This window comes from Lissotriton vulgaris, chromosome 2_1 (genome assembly GCF_964263255.1).
Source record: "Lissotriton vulgaris chromosome 2_1, aLisVul1.2, whole genome shotgun sequence".
NCBI classification, from domain to species: domain Eukaryota; kingdom Metazoa; phylum Chordata; class Amphibia; order Caudata; family Salamandridae; genus Lissotriton; species Lissotriton vulgaris.
The window spans coordinates 1,495,898,314-1,495,914,404 of NC_141687.1; the positions used below are offsets into that span (position 1 = coordinate 1,495,898,314).

The window sequence follows — 16,091 nt, forward strand, 5'->3', positions numbered from 1 at the left end:
TCACGTAAATACAAAACATGTTGCATTACAAATGCTATAGGTGTCACATTTGCGAAAGTTATAACTATTGGCATTGTAAATGACAAAGCTATTGATTTAGCTATTTTCAAAACCAACACATAAATAAAAAAATTGTAATTTACAAGACCAATAGCTCAAACTTTCATAATGCGAGACCTATTGCATTGCAAATGCTTGTATTACTTAATTGTGTAAAACAGATGCATTTGCCTTAGAACATTTGTGGCATTTCCTATTCATGCCTCAGAACCTTTCTTTGCACTTTGTAGTCATTATCGGATTATTTTTTTCGATGTAATCTACTTGGTAGTTATGAATACATTCAAAATGTTGTAATAAACATTGCACCTTAAAATAAAAGTTAATATACACCAGTTATGCTACATTTTACTTCTAAATAGGCAACCACAAGTGCAGTTACCTTGCAGATAACAGGGTCATGATTTCAATGGTGCAGCAGGTGCAGTGACACCAGGACCAAAAGCTCTAGGCACCCCAATAAAGACCTACAATTGCTATATTTTACTACTAAACAAGCAGGCGCAAGTGCAGTTATCTTGCAGACAACAGGGTCATGATTTGAATGGTGCAGTGGCACCAGGCACAAAAGTTGTCAGAACTCCTATAAACACTTAATATTGCTGTATTTTACTACTATAGAGACAGTCATAATCGCAGTTACCTTGCAGTTAAAATAGGCTTCATTTAAATGGTGCAGCTGGTGTAGTGGCACTGGGGTGAAAAGTTGTAATCCCTCTATTAAACACCACATATTGCTATATTTTACTACTAAACAGGCAGTCACAATTGCAATTACCTTGCAGTTAAAAGGACTTGTTTTGAATGGTGGAGCAGGTGCTGTGGCGCTAGGGCCAAAAGCTCTAGGTACCCCACGAAATCCAGATTATTGCTAAGTTTTCCTACTAAACAAGGCAGTCAGAAGAGCATTTATCTAGCAGGCAACAGGGTCATGATTTGAATGGTGCAGCAGATGCAGTAGCACCAGGACTAAAAGCTCTAGGCACCCCACTAAACACCTAATATTGCTATATTTTACTACTAAATAGGCAGTCACAAGTGCAGGTACCTTGCAGGCAACTGTGTCATGATTTGAATGGTACAGCAGGTGCAGTGGCACCGGACCCAACAGTTGTCAGTACTCCTCTAAACACCTAATATTGCTATATTTTGCTACTATACAGACAGACAATATTGTGGTTATCTTGCAATAAAAAGGGGCTTGATTTGAATGGTGCGCAGGTACAGTGGCACGAGGGCCAAAAGTTTTAGGGACCTCACTAAATGCTGAATATTGTTAAATGTTACTACTAAACAGGCAGTCACAAGTGCAGTTATGTAGGAGGCACTATGGCCATGATTTCAATGGTGCTTCAGGTGCAGTGACACCGATGGCCCAAAGCTCTAGGAATCCCTCCAAACACCAAATATTGCTATATTTTATTACTAAATAGCAGTCACAAATGCAGTTATCTTGCAGGGACTAGGGGCAAGATTTGAATGGTGCAGCAGGTGCAGTGTCACCGGAATCAAAAGTTGTCAGAACTCCTCTAAACAAATATACAGGTTTTTTACGCATCCATTTTCCTCGTAGGGAATTAGAATGCAGTTGTTACAACAACAGCGTTGTAACCACACATACCATTATTCCGCAAGTCGTAACACCTTGCGGAGGGGGGGCACTGGATTTTGGAATAGTTTAATTTACTAATCCAACTCCAGTCTGTGAGGACAATTGGGAAGGTGTTGGATTTCAAATCCAACACCTTGTGCCCCCCCCCCGCAAGTCGTTATTCCTACTTGCGGGGTATTGGTATGGGTGGTTACCACGCGGTCATTGTAACAACCGCGTTGTAAGTCCCTACGGGGAATAGTTTTTGTGGTAAATACATAATACATAATATTGCTATTATATCAAGTCTGATATTTCCCTCTTTCATTTCATTCGTCAAAATGTTATTACTTACCCGCACTATACCACTAACAACAGCGCAATATATTGTCTTTTTGTACATAAACAAATCATAACACTTTAACAGACTTTCTGTAACTTATATTATACAACTATTCAACTAGCCCCAACTTACAACAAAAAACAGCGTATTATTAATCACATAGGCTAAACCTATTGTTTCTTGTAACTTTGTACTCATATAGATCTGTGCAACCTACAGTACGGCTACAGGGCATATTATTTGTTTCAACGGTTCAGGCTTATTATTTGTAACATGTTTACTTTCAGCACATGGACATCAATTCTCCAAAATACCAGTAAATGGAGGACATCACACACTCCTAGTAACATCATTGGGGGGGGGGGCACTTTTTTCCTGGCCACAGTTGCTCACCAGCATCTTATTTTCTGTTGACATTTTATGGTAGGAGTAAGATACGGAATCAATTTAAAGTAAAGAGGGGATTTGAACCCTACGTGATTTCTGTTTGTGCCACTTGATAATGAGACCGGAGGTTGTACAGAGGTTAGTGGTATTTTAAAGACCACTAACAGGGGTTCAAAAGGGCGAGCCTGTGGCAGCAAACTGATATATTTATCTATTACTAATTGAGGTCCATGTCCCAGAGACAAAGTTGTTGAATGTTACGTCACAATCATTAATGTTCATTCAAATTTACAAGATATGACTTCAAACCAGCATTGAATACAGATGACATTAGGGCTTTATAATATGCTTTTCTGTAGGCTGTTCCAATATCTAGCACATCACTCTATTCTTGACCGCCATGTATGCAGAAAGGAGCGGCACGATGAGTATCCAGCTGGAATATGATGCACTGTTGGTACTGCTTGTCCCTTTGACCGTACTGACGGTGACAGTTGTTTCATTACTGTATTTGGTTGCATTAATGACAGTTGTTTTGACCGTACTGACAGAAGTTGGGACAGTTGTTTTGACTGTACTGTTTGCAACAGTTGTTGGATTACTGGCAGTGATTGTACTAGTGACAGTTGTATTGCCTATACTGACGTTGACAGATGTTGGATTACTGGCGGTGGTTGTATTAGTGACAGTTGTATTGCTGATACTGACGTTGACAGATGTCGGATTACTGGCGGTGGTTGTATTAGTGACAGTTGTGTTGCCCATACTGACGTTGACAGATGTTGGATTACTGGCGGTGGTTGTATTAGTGACAGTTGTATTGCCCATACTGACGTTGACAGATGTTGGATTACTGACGGTGGTTGTATTAGTGACAGTTGTATTGCCCATACTGACGTTGACAGATGTTGGATTACTGGCGTTGGTTCCATTGACTGTTGGTCTTGCCTGTGGCATGGGTGTAGTGGTGCTCGCTTAATAAGATGTACAGAAATATTGTTGCGATTGAAATACAAAAGAGAAAACAACAATTAGTTATGCTCGTCATTGTCTTAATGCTTCCAACCATAAAAAATCCGTGGAGTTTATGCTCACATTTTAGCAGTAAAGAATATATGGGGCGTGAAAACAAACAAAACATAGCGGGATCTGAGAAGTAACAGCCCTGTTTATTCTCTAAATTCGTGACCAAATGTTGTCCCCATGGCATGCTAAGGCTGAAGACTTTTACAAGAAGTACCGTTATTAAATGATCAATGGAAATGGTTCACAACTGCAGGGGAAGCAATCAAACAACCTAAGCATATTTGAGGTTAGTCAATTACAGAGATACTGGCGGTTCCTGGCCTCTGAAAAAAGTGGGGTCAGTGACTGGTCAAAAGGGACAAGACTGATTCATAATCTAACTTGCGATCTGGGGTAAGAAATTGGAAGGAGGCATACAGTGTCTTTTGCATTGATTTACTGTGGGTAGTTAGGATAAGTATTTTCTGAATAGGTGGTCTTTTAGTTATTTCTTTAAGATCGTGAGTAGTTGGTTTAGTGTTTTTGGATCTGGGGTGGGGGCAGAAGGTTCAAGGCTGAGGAGGCTGCACCAGGGGACTGTGTGTGTGGTGTTGTAACTGAATTTAGGGGATATGAGAAAGATGGTTCTATGGATTCTTAGATCCTTTAAGCCTCTAGGGGCACTTCGAAATATTTTGAAGAAAAGGGCACGAATAAATATCTTTCCTGGGAGGGAAAAACACCTGAATAATCTAAAAAGGACTAGGGGAAAGGTTTTTCACTTTTTAATCGTTGGGTAGATTTTCAATGAGCAAATACGGATGTGGATTACAGAAATCGAATTTACAAGCAGAAGAGTACACTTAGAAACCTGTGACTACTGCGAGTAACCTTTGCAAAACCGATCGAAGTAACTTGCAACTATATAAAGTCTTAGGCTGCTGGTAAAGATTTACCACTTTTTAATAAAAGATTCTAGCCTTTATCTTGTGTGGATACCTTAAATATCTAAGTTAAGCAAGGGCAATGTGGCCTTGGTTGGAATCCATGATACGTAAAGAATTGTATGTATGTTGAAATCCAGTCCTTTGTGGACGTGTTGGGTAAGTTGACATTTATTTGTAACTACACATGCTTTTTGTGTCATAACAATATTTGTGAAAATGCCTCCAAGTTGGTTTGGCTCTCAGTGTTAATTAAAGCATTTCCTTTTTGGGTATTTGTTTTGTCTACTTGATATTTAGTAGCCTATCTATAATATTTAGCACCGATGCTGCCTGAACCTCTGTGATGGCCATTAATAAGATAATTCTATAGGTATTGTCTATTAAATCTAATGAAGGTGTAGCCCTCAATTTACATTGAAACATGTGCTTTGAAGGGACCGTCTTCAATTTCTTGACCTGGGCCATATAAACACGTCTGACATGCTTACGTATGTCTAGAAGAGGGTTATGCAGCATTTGCTCAAGGGGGAACAACCAATGCCACATTTAGGGGAGAACCACTGACTATTTAAATGACTCTCATTTAGATTTTAGGTAAATGTTTGTTATGTGGATAATCTGAAACTCTGTTGTGGATCTCTGCTGAACAACCTTGTTCAAAAGCAAAGTGCAAACCAAGTGCCATATTGAGCATTTTTAGACAGAAAACTTTACAGATATGCTTACCATTGTTCAAATCATGAACAACTGTGTACGTGGTATTTCTGTTTACAGTAATAAAAGCCCTGTTGAAATAATAGAGATATTAGTTCCAGATCTAATATACATCTTTAATGTACGAAGCGCTTTGACTCACATACATTACAATGCATTTTGAAACACATTTTCTATACATTTAATTTTTTTCAATAATTTGCTTTCATATTGTTTCATGAAATGTGGTGGAAAGATGAACTATTAGATAGAATAGGCTTTTCAGGTCATGCACTAAGAGAATGCATCATTCACTAAAAAAGCAACACAAAATATGTGTTGGACATCACATGCTGCAGAGGAGAGCGTTCAACCCACTGAGCAATTCCATCGGCTTGGTGAGACACTGACTGGCAGTCCACGCAATCCCCCCATCCGAAAACCATGAAGCAACGTCTGTTTATGGAAGGGTGAGGCTCGGTCTTTATCCTACGGTTCCAATCCGTTCCCGATTAATGCCTGCTGTTACTGTACCTTGTAGTTAATGAGAAACGGGGACCGTGCTGCAATTAAATGTTCAAAGTCTCCCGTCTAACCCAGCCGGACACTTTTCATCTTGTGGGAAAACTTTACAACAGAGGGAATGGGTTTCAAAACGAGCTGCAGAACCTTTCAGTATGTTTAAAACAAATGTAATGTTGATACAAGAGGGGCTACTGCAAGAAAGTGGTACCCCTTACAGAGTACAATTGCAATTAGGTATATTTGCCGCCCGCTACTGGGGTGTGGGTGTAAGCTGCAATATATTGAAACCTACTTTCATTTTCAACTCATACATTTGTTTTAGGTGCCTGGTACAAGCTTGAAACCAACACCACCTCCTGGAAGTGACTCTGGGCTACCGGGAAGATTCACCAGGGCACAGGGGGTAGCGGGCACACATACGAGATGGGCACAGCAGGCACCACCGCATGCACACTCCAAGCACGCTGTGACTTACTGAAGAAGATGTACTCGGTGTAGCTGCCCCATATCTTGCCGTCCTGTTACTGGTTGCGAAGGCCGCTGTCCCGGTGGAGTTGCAGGCCACCATGTGGAAGTCACTTTCGGACAGCAGGTCGAAGACCTGCTCCAGATAGGTGAAATTTAAGTAGAAGCAGGACATGTACTTTTCCAGGGGCGGTCAGGTTTCCATAAGTGCTTCAACTATTTATGCATTGCCGCAGATATACATTTTTATATTTTTTTAAGTCCTAAGTTATAACTGCTTGCTATGGCCCCTGCAGCCAGATATATGCATTCTAGTTTGATGGGAATGTGTTTCAGTACTGCTTCATAATTTACCTTTCACCGCTGTCCGGGTTTATTAACCCTTGTGTGCTCTTTACAGCACCACTAACACTGCTTGTGACATCGTTTGTTACCTACACTGCCATCCAACTCAACCAGAACATATTTGTTCAACGAAGAGTTGGTAAGATCAGTAGAGGTGAACATAAGGAGGCGACATTCACAGCAGAGAATACAAATATGAAATACTTTGTCTGCGATAAGCGGCTTGCCAGACTCTGGTTTTAGTCCTGGTCTCCCCCTTCCATACAGAGGGATATTTTTGTGTTTTTTGTCTGTGTCTATGTGCATAATCTCTTTAAATATTAGAACATCTAAAACAGAAACACAGCTGATATTCTGTCTGCAAGAGAGATAAGTAGAGGCTCAAATATATATATTTTTTGTGAGTCAACCTAGGCTAACTCGGATGTATGAATTTAACCATTTACATAACCACAAGGTCTTAACTATTCACAGTCAAAAAGGAGGTGAGTGTTGGCCGAGACTGATTATTAATTAGTTTATGCCAACCTCTTCTGACTGTGAAGAGAAAAGTGCATGTGTTCTCAAATTTGCTTGCAAATGCACCATTTGTCCACTTATTTTTCAAAGGTTTCTTGGGGGGAGAACCCCCATACTCCCCACCCCCCTGAATTCTCCTTTGGTCGTTCGGGCTCGCTCACTCGCCATGGTGTGCTTCACCACAATTTGTATGCCTCACTACTTTCAAATGTCACCAGCTGCCACGGGTATTTACTTTTTCAGGATTCTGATTTATATTGTCAGCAGCTCAGGCATTCATTTTTTGTTGTGTATGCAGGGCAGTTCGGAGCACGGATCCTGAATGTCCCACAGCATTTCCCTTGCTTCAGCAGAGCTTTGATCCCTTGAGTTTGCCATGCTCCCGGTCATGCAATGTCCCATGCATCCCCTGCCCTTATCTTGAAACCCTTTCTCACTGTTGGTCCTCCGCACAAACCTTCAATAGAGGGGAGTAAACGGAATGCATTCTCCATTAAAATATCAATAAACATTCGGAAAACATACAAAGAGGAATGCAGCTCTAGAATGTGTGCATCTTACACCAGCTCATCCTTAAATGTACCTACTAAACTGAACCTCCAAAAATAAGAAGTTATGATTCTATGCAGGTTTTTCCCCCCTCTTCTTCTTCGTCTTCTGTTCCACTATAATCATTACTGCTACAAGGATTAGTGGTAATACATATAAAGCTATTACTGTGATGGTTCTTGTTTTTGTTTTTATTAGCATTGCTAATATTATTTTTATTGTTATTATTATTTGTATTAGTATTAGTAGAAGTAGTAGATATGCTGTATTAATACGTTTATGTAGTTATTATTAGTAGCATTAGTAATAGTGACATTAGTAATAATTCTAATTGCTGTAGTAATAGTATTAACAAAAGTAGTAATAGTAGTAGTGACAAATTAGCAATATTAGTATTGTCAATCACAGTAGGAGTTGTATAAGTATTGTTAGTAGTAGGAGTTTAATCAATGCGTTAGTGGTAGAAGAAGAGGTTATACTGGTAATAGTACCAGTACGAGTACTTGAATTATTATTATTATTATTATTATTATTATTAGTAGTAGTAGTAGTAGTAGTCGTAGTAGTAGTAGTAGTAGTAGTAGTATTAGTGTTAGTATTACTAGTATTATTATTATTTGTATTATTAATATTATTATTATTAATATTATTATTATTATTTTTATTATTGTTATAATATTAATATTAAACACATTCATGCGCACATGCATATATGGTTCTAATTATGTATTATGTTATTATTAGTAGCAGTGTTAGTAGTGATATTTACATCAGTGATATATTTATTAATAGTAGCAGTATTTCTGGCAGTCAAAGCATTAATAGTGACGTGGCAGTAGTATTAATGGTAGTAGCACTAGCAATTGCAGTAAAAGTAGTGCTAATAAGCATTCTAATAGTGTGGTAACAGTAATGATAGTGATGGTAGTAGCATTATTATTAGAAATATTAGACTTAGTAATCTCCGCAGTAGAAGTGTACATGTTGTCAGCCAGTAGTATTACCAGTAGTGTTGGTGGTAGAAGTAGTACTTGCCGTATTAGCAGTACAATCATCTTCATTATTTCAACAGCACCCATACCTGACACATGAATCCATTCCTATAGACACATTGAAAGCTGCAAACACTCGCATATCATCAAGTACTACCCAGGACGCATACCTACTGACTGAGCTCTCACTTGACCACTTTTTTCATAGGCTGAGTTTCAATCAATAGCTGCAAAGTCTTCAAAATACCTCTGGATTTTGGAACCAAGGCACATTAAAGACATTCTTGGCTTTTCATTTCTCATCAACCTAACCGAGCAGGTCCATGATAGATCTCAGATATCACATCCCCTTCTTTTGTGTACTGTAAAGAAATAACTATATAAAATACAAACACTTCCAAACAGAAATGGGCAATGTACTTATACAATAGCACCTCACTCTCTCACTGCTGTCTTATCAAAGTTATTGTTTGTGCACAAATCTTCAGCACCTGTCACCCTTTGGTGCTGCTGATCACAGATTCACATAACAGATTCAACAGAAAGTAGTTCACCAAACAGAATACATTTCAGTCCTTTTGTATTTTCTTTGATTTAATCCTTTATTTTAGCATCAACATAAGATCTAAAAAACAGGCAAAGCGTTTCGTTCTTTAAAGGCACAAGCCTTTAGAACTTCTTCAGGGCTGAAAAGTCAGAATAGAAAATCTCCTTTATCATGATCATTAATCCTGTCAGCTAAAACACAATCAGTAATCGCATTATAATATGATGGTAATTCAGTGCTTCCAGTTAGCCCACCACATAGTGAAGGCAACTAATCAAAATACATCTTGTTTAGAAAAGAATGAAGGGACAAGCCTAGTGAATACGAGGAGCTCTAAGTAACAGGGTGGTAAGCCCTGATAAGCAAACTTTAAAATCCCCGGTCGTCATCATTGGGTTACTCCCATGATCATAATAAAGGAGATTTTCTATTCTGACTTTTGAGCTCTGAAGAAGTTCTCAAGGCTTGTGCCTTTTAAGAACGAAACACGATGGCTGCTTTTAAGATCTTATGTGGATGCTAAAATAAAGGATTTAAACAAAGACAATACAAAAGGACTGAAATGTATTCGGTTTGGTCCACTACTTTTAGTTGAATATAAAATGCAAATACGTGTACAGCAACAGTTGGAGAAGTGTGGCTCAATGGTTAGAGCGGCAGACCCTGATGCAGAGGTCTAGCCTGGGACCAGGGTTCAATTCCGCGCTTCTTGGGCTCAATATTCCATGGATTCTTGCCTCGGTGCCTATTCCAATCATGGAGTCCCACTCTGCAACTCTGGGCAATAGCTTGCTTAATCTCCATAACGGCCCCCACAACGCTAAGGATGCCTGGCCTCCACCTTGGGGGTGCCCAGGAGTGGGCCTCTCACAGGGAAAGCCAGGAGGGGTTCCACAGCGGTATTCGTACAAGCGCCTTGAGACCCTTGCGGGTGAGTAGTGCGCTATACAAATATCAATTTACATTTTACATTTTTGCTCACTAGGTGTGACAAAGGGCCAAACCCAAATTGGGGACCTATGCAAAACAGTGACATGGCATTAATAATGCAACGGTGGGCCCAAATAATAGGTGCCTTTCACTCTCTCCTCTTTGTGGACACATTAGGTGGCTCTGGTGTGCAGTGAGAGGAGCTTGCTGAGCCCTGGACAGCAATATGTGTTGATAGTACTTGAGGGCACTGTGAGTACCTGACTGGTTCCGAGTGGGAGGAGCATGGTGAGTCCTTTTGGGCAATGTGGAAAGATCCACAATGGTGTCCAGCACAAGTATTGGTGGGCAATGAGAGTAGCTTTTGCTACTCACGAGTACTTCAGACCCTACTCAGAATTGCAAAACATACAACCTAATCTAGTCTACAGTATGAGTCAAAGGAGACATCTCACTTGCCTTTCACCCCCTTCCAATGCACGAAGCTCATGACACTTTAAGTGCTCAACTCCCGATGATGTGCTCTTACCGTATTGTTGCAGAGGTTCCATTGGAGGACTTCCAGTGGGCAACCAATGGAACAGGCCCATTAATGTAGATATCGCTGCTGTTCGGACAGGTATTTCTTACATTGTCAGACATCCATGAACTGTCCGTGCGGTTAATGCCTATTTCAGATGCCTGGAAACGCACATATGCAACATTACCAGTCCCGTTAACAGTCACTGCAAGGCAAAAAAATGACAACCAATTACTAAGCTTAGCAAACTAAGGCATCATTCACTTTGAAGTAGATGAAAGGTGGCAACGAATTACGTTGTAAAGGCATGTATGGTAAATGCACACGCGTTGTGAAAAAAACAGACTTCAAGAAGATGGAATCAGGAGGAGTGTGGAACCACGACGAGAGGGATGTAAGGGGGTTCAGGTTAATTTTTTAGGGGTGGGGGTCATGTAGTAAATGTGTGGTGTAGTATAGTGTTTGTGTAGTGTAGTGTAGTGTTGTGGTCATTGTGTAGTGTAGGGTCGTGCTGGGGGTAGTGCTATAGGGTTGAGGGTAGTGTTGTAGTGTTTGTTTAGTGTAGTGTCATGCAGGGGTAATGTTTTAGGGTTTAGGGAAGTGTTGTAGTGTTTGTGTAGTGTAGAGTCACAATGGGGGTAGTGTTTTAGGGTTTAGGGTAGTGTTGTGGTGTTTGTGTAGTGTAGGGTCATGCTGGCTCTGGGGCGTGTTTTAGGGTTTAAGGTAGTGTTGTAGTGTTTGTGTAGTGTAGGGTCACGCTGGGGGTAGTGTTTTAGGGTTTAGGGTAGTGTTGTAGTGTTTGTGTAGTGTAGGGTCATGCTGGGGGTAGTGTTTTAGGGTTTAAGGTAGTGTTGTAGTGTTTGTGCAGTGTAGGGTCATGCTGGGGGTAGTTTTTTAGGGTTTAGGGTAGTGTTGTAGTGTTTGTGTAGTGTAGGGTAGTGTTTTAGGGTGTAGGGTAGTGTTTGTATAGTGTAGGTTAGTGATGTGGTGTTTGTGTAGTGTAGGGTCGTGGAGGGGTGGTGTATAAAGTTAGTGTAGTTTTTGTGTAGTGTAGGGTCATGCTGGGGGTATTGTTTTATGGTTTAGGGTAGTGTTGTAGTGTTTGTGTAGTGTAGGGTAGTGTTTTAGGGTGAAGGGTAGTGTTTGTATAGTGTAGGTTAGTGATGTGGTGTTTGTGTAGTGTAGGGTCGTGCAGGGGTAGGGTATAAAGTTAGTGTTGTAGTGTTTGTGTAGGGAAGAAAAGTGGTATATGGTAGTGTTGGGGGGTTGTGCTGGGTAGTGTAAATGTAGGAAAAGGACTGTGTGTCGAGGGTGGGTTGTGCAGGGGTACTACATTAGGAGGTAGGGTAGGGCAGGGTAGGACAGGACGTAGTTTACTCGATTTCACTGCCGTCACGGCAGTGAAATCGAGTAAACTACAAGAGCGATCGTGCCCTTTATCCCCGGGTACCGTCCCGGTCTGCCATTGTGTAGCGTTTCAAGCCCACAGGCACATTCAGCCTTGATTTTCTAACTCTGTCCAAGTATAGATCCAGAGTTTTTCGACCGAACCACTACAGTGTACCCAGCTGGGTTAACTGTAAGTGCATTTATCCTTTTACTCACGCATGGTGGTCACGTAATACTATCCAGTCCAAGAGCTTATACACGTCCAGAAGTCCCACACTCCCCAGTCCTGACGAGACCCATTATTCGGCCAGGGTCGAAACGCCGTCGACACGCCCAGAAAACGAACCCTATAAACAGTGCCTATGATTTTAGATAGCCACTGTGACATGTATTGTTGTCATTATAATTTACTTGATGGTCGTTTTCTCTTCCTTGTATAATATTCCCTGAAGAAACCCTGTACATTACACCTGTTTTTATATTATTGTACTTTTCTGGTTCTCACTTTACTCTTTGGGTCACTTCTGCACTTGTTATTTGGAACACTATATGTATGTAAATATTTATCGATTGTTGAAAACAAATATAACATCAATGATGGTTGGAAATCCAATTGAGTAGAATTGTTTCTCTTTCTGACATCCCCTTTAAACCCTCTGAGTGTTAATAATTAACGTATGCTGTATTGATTATCAGTCGTACACTTGATGCGCCACTGGAACCAATGTTTCTGATATACAATGCCCACAGCCACATGCAAGGCCGCATCACAGGATCTACGGCATCGCAGCTGCCCCATTCTTGGCAGTTGCGGACCCCACAATTGCCACAGTGGCAAAGGATGCTTCCCCGGGATTAGCCTGAGTCCACAGGGGTCTGCGCTCTGGATCAGGAGAGCATCGGGAAGCAGCTCTGGCTAGAGATCAGGGAAAGCCTGGCCTCCTTCACACAGCACCCCAGGAGCTGCGGCTGCTGGCCATCCTCCAGGCTGAAAAGACGGGCTGTTGATCCTTCTCAATGTGGACATGTCCAGGCAGCAGGCAACCAAGTCTCCTCTACATTCTCTGGCCTATGTATACTGCCAACAGGCCGCAACATCCACATCCTCACCCAAGGTCGCAAAATGTAGGAGTAGTCTAAGTAGTCCTACACAGCACCCACTACATCAGCCTAGGTATATGGGAGGACAGCGGGTCTATAGGGAGTGCGACAAGGATAGGGAGGGAGAACAAAGGGGATCGGGAGCAGCCTCAAGTTGCGACCGCCATCTTGGCCGCACCACATGACACCATACAGTGTTCTCGTAAGCAAGGGTCTGCAAAATGCCAAATTTTGGACACAAAATTGTCAGACTTGACATATCCTACAAAACAAGTATGTTTAAAAGGCATTTAATTTTTCTCTTTTTCATTGTTCATTTCCTCTTTAAGTTAATTCTTTTGTTGCTAGACAATAGGGGCCTTATTTCCAAGATTTTGCTACAGGGCAGCATTACAAGCCTTCCTTCTGCGCTGCTCTATGGCAAATGCATCATATCCATCGGATACGGTGCATGTATACAGCACATTCCTGTCCTTTTCCCCTGTGCTGGCACACAGAGGGCTGCAATGCGCCTGCACAGGCACCTTTGCTCCATGGTGCAAGGGTGCCTTTGTTGCAGGGAAGATTGTTTGTATGCACCTGCATTTGCAGGACGCTTTTTCCTCTTTCTATGGGTGCTGCAGAAGGCAAACCTCCCGTACGCACTCCCCTAGGGAGGCATACCTTTTTGGCACTGACACAGAGTTACAATTCCTCGTAAATCTGGGATGCTGCCAAAAAGCCATGGGTGTTACAGGGAATGCCCCCAGTAACACCCTGTGCAAGCAAGTTTAACGCACAAAACTGTATTGAAGGGAACTATATTTACAAGGCCCTATTAAGCCATGCAAAGTGGCTTAGTGCTGCCTGGTAAATATGGAGCAGGTACCTGCACCATCGGAGCATTCCAAAAAGAGACGCTACGGTGGTCCAGTTCCATTTTGAATGAGGCCCTTCAGGCCTTTTTTACAAGCACATTGCGCCTCCGGTGCATCACTTGTTTTGATGCATCAGTAGTGCCATGGTCTTGCCCATATTTACCAAGCCACCTAAAAGTCACCCTGCATGACTTTTCAAGGCCTTGTAAACATGGATCCCTTTCATGCATTACACTGTGAGAAAGTGGCAGGAATCCTGAATCTGGGAGAGCGGTAGTTACGAAAGAACGGAGTTACATAGTAGATCAAAGATTAGGAACAGGCCACAACTGCAGGGAATGTACCAGGATGGGCTTATGGCGTTACGAATTATGTAGATATTTTACATGAAAAGAAAGAAAATATTTCTGATGGGATTATAAGCTCTGATGATGTCCGCACTGGACGAATCGTGTTGGCTGATTTAATTTGACTACTGGCTGGATTATTTTGAATTTGTACTGCTGATTAAATTTGACTACTGATTGGATTGTTTGGAACTTGTACTTTTAACGTCTGATGGATTGAATACAATTTAAATTTTTACATCTCCCAACAAAACTCCCTCAAGATCTTTGTTTTGGAGGAAGAGCATAAAGCTCGGACATTGATTGTTTATGAAAGACAGATAAATTACACGCTCCTTGTTTATAGGTTTCCATTCCATGGGTGTTGGGCATTCTGCAGCACGTATGAAAGAAGAATATGCCATCAGTGATTGTTTTTGTGCAGGAAGTTGTTCCTTCCTAAACAAAAACAATCATCTCCGCAATGCAGACACCCTTGCAACATGATACAATGGTGTCTGCGTTGGCGCATGGGCGCTGTTTGTGCGCCAGCGCTGGGGAGACGGACAGAAATGTGCTGTATCTTGTAGATAGGGTGCATTCCTGCTCTTTTCTTTTGATGCACAGCAGCGTGGAAAGGAAGGCTTGCTGAGCTGCCATGTGTCAACATTTTATAAATGGGGCCTTAGGTGTTTATGATGTTGCAAAATCTCCAGGCTCAAAACTTCACGTTTGTTTTTAAAGCTTCGGAATTTGCAAGCTCCACAAAATTTAAAATACAAGGGGCATATTATGAAGGACAGGTGATACATTATCGCCGCTTTTACCGGCAGGAAACGGCAGATAAAGCGGCGATAATGGCCTTGATAATATGCTCTATGAATTTCAATCGAAGCCCATGTTAGATGTGTTCACATCTAACATGGGCTTCGATTGGAATTCATAGAGCATATTATCAAGGTCATTATCGCTGCTTTATCTGCCGTTTCCTGCTGATAAAGCGGCGATAATGTATCGCCTGTCCTTGATAATATGCCTGTAACAGAACGGAACCAGAGAAGCAGGCAGTCCTCTACGGCAGAATAGTGAAACAATTGTTTCCACCGGGAGGACCTGACGAAAGCGCCCCTGGTTCCTTAATTTTTAAAGATAAAAGACGTCATTGGACTAGGAACATTGTTTAAGATTCCACACGCCTATCTTCAGGATCCTCAATAGATAATTGAAGCGGGCCATGCATATATAGGAGAGAAAAACGGAAAATGAAGCAAACCCAGCAATCCTAGAAAATACCACGTCCCAACTGAACCTCATTTGACTATTTCCAAAGAATATTCTTAAGGGTGATCCCATTGACCCCAGAAATACGACAGACAGAACGTAGTGTCTTGATAAAGGTGGCTTAAAACCAAACCTACCACCGAAACGCGTCAACGCATTTCCAAGTATAATTCTTCAACTCGGACACCTGTGTTGATACATTATAAGACGGTGCATAACACATGGGTGTCAGATAGAGTTTGAATATACACCTTGTATTGTACAATTGGATGTCTTACTGTTGTCTGTCCCCCTTATTTGTATCAATTTTTGCTGGTCAATTTTGAATTTCCATGTACTTTTATTATTATTGTCATTTTTTAATTGGTTTTACTTGTGTATAGTGGTGCTACTGTCCACTTATTCTTTTTAATATATTGTGTAATTAATAAACTGTGTTTTTTTGACTTTATATACGAATTGTGCTAATTGCTTTGTGATTTAAGTTGTTCAATTGAACACCCTACTCAAGGGAACCATTTCTATTTACTTGATAATATGCCCCCAAGTTTTTTTTAAAAAAAGGGCACCTTCAGTAGCTTTTTACTGCAGAAACTGCTCTCTCTGAAGTAAAAAGACACACAGGAGGGAATGGATCGCTGTCCTACTGTGAAAGTGTTGCATTCTTTGTTCTAGGAACATCGTTGGCCCAGTCATAAACTATCCCTTGTAAACTAGTT

General features: G+C 41.2%; 1 protein-coding gene across 1 annotated transcript in view; it reads right to left on the minus strand.

The window, feature by feature from the left end:
- Positions 1-1,937: 1,937 nt before the first annotated feature.
- LOC147732810 (uncharacterized) overlaps positions 1,938-16,091 on the minus strand; it is a 33,844-nt gene continuing 19,690 nt past the window's right edge. Inside the window, exons 2-4 of the mRNA XM_086958866.1 lie at positions 10,428-10,623; positions 5,060-5,118; positions 1,938-3,355 (exon numbers count right to left, since the gene is read on the minus strand). Coding sequence (XP_086814992.1) covers positions 2,754-3,355; positions 5,060-5,118; positions 10,428-10,623 — 857 coding nt within the window. The 3' untranslated portion in view covers positions 1,938-2,753. The remainder of the gene's footprint in view (positions 3,356-5,059; positions 5,119-10,427; positions 10,624-16,091) is intronic.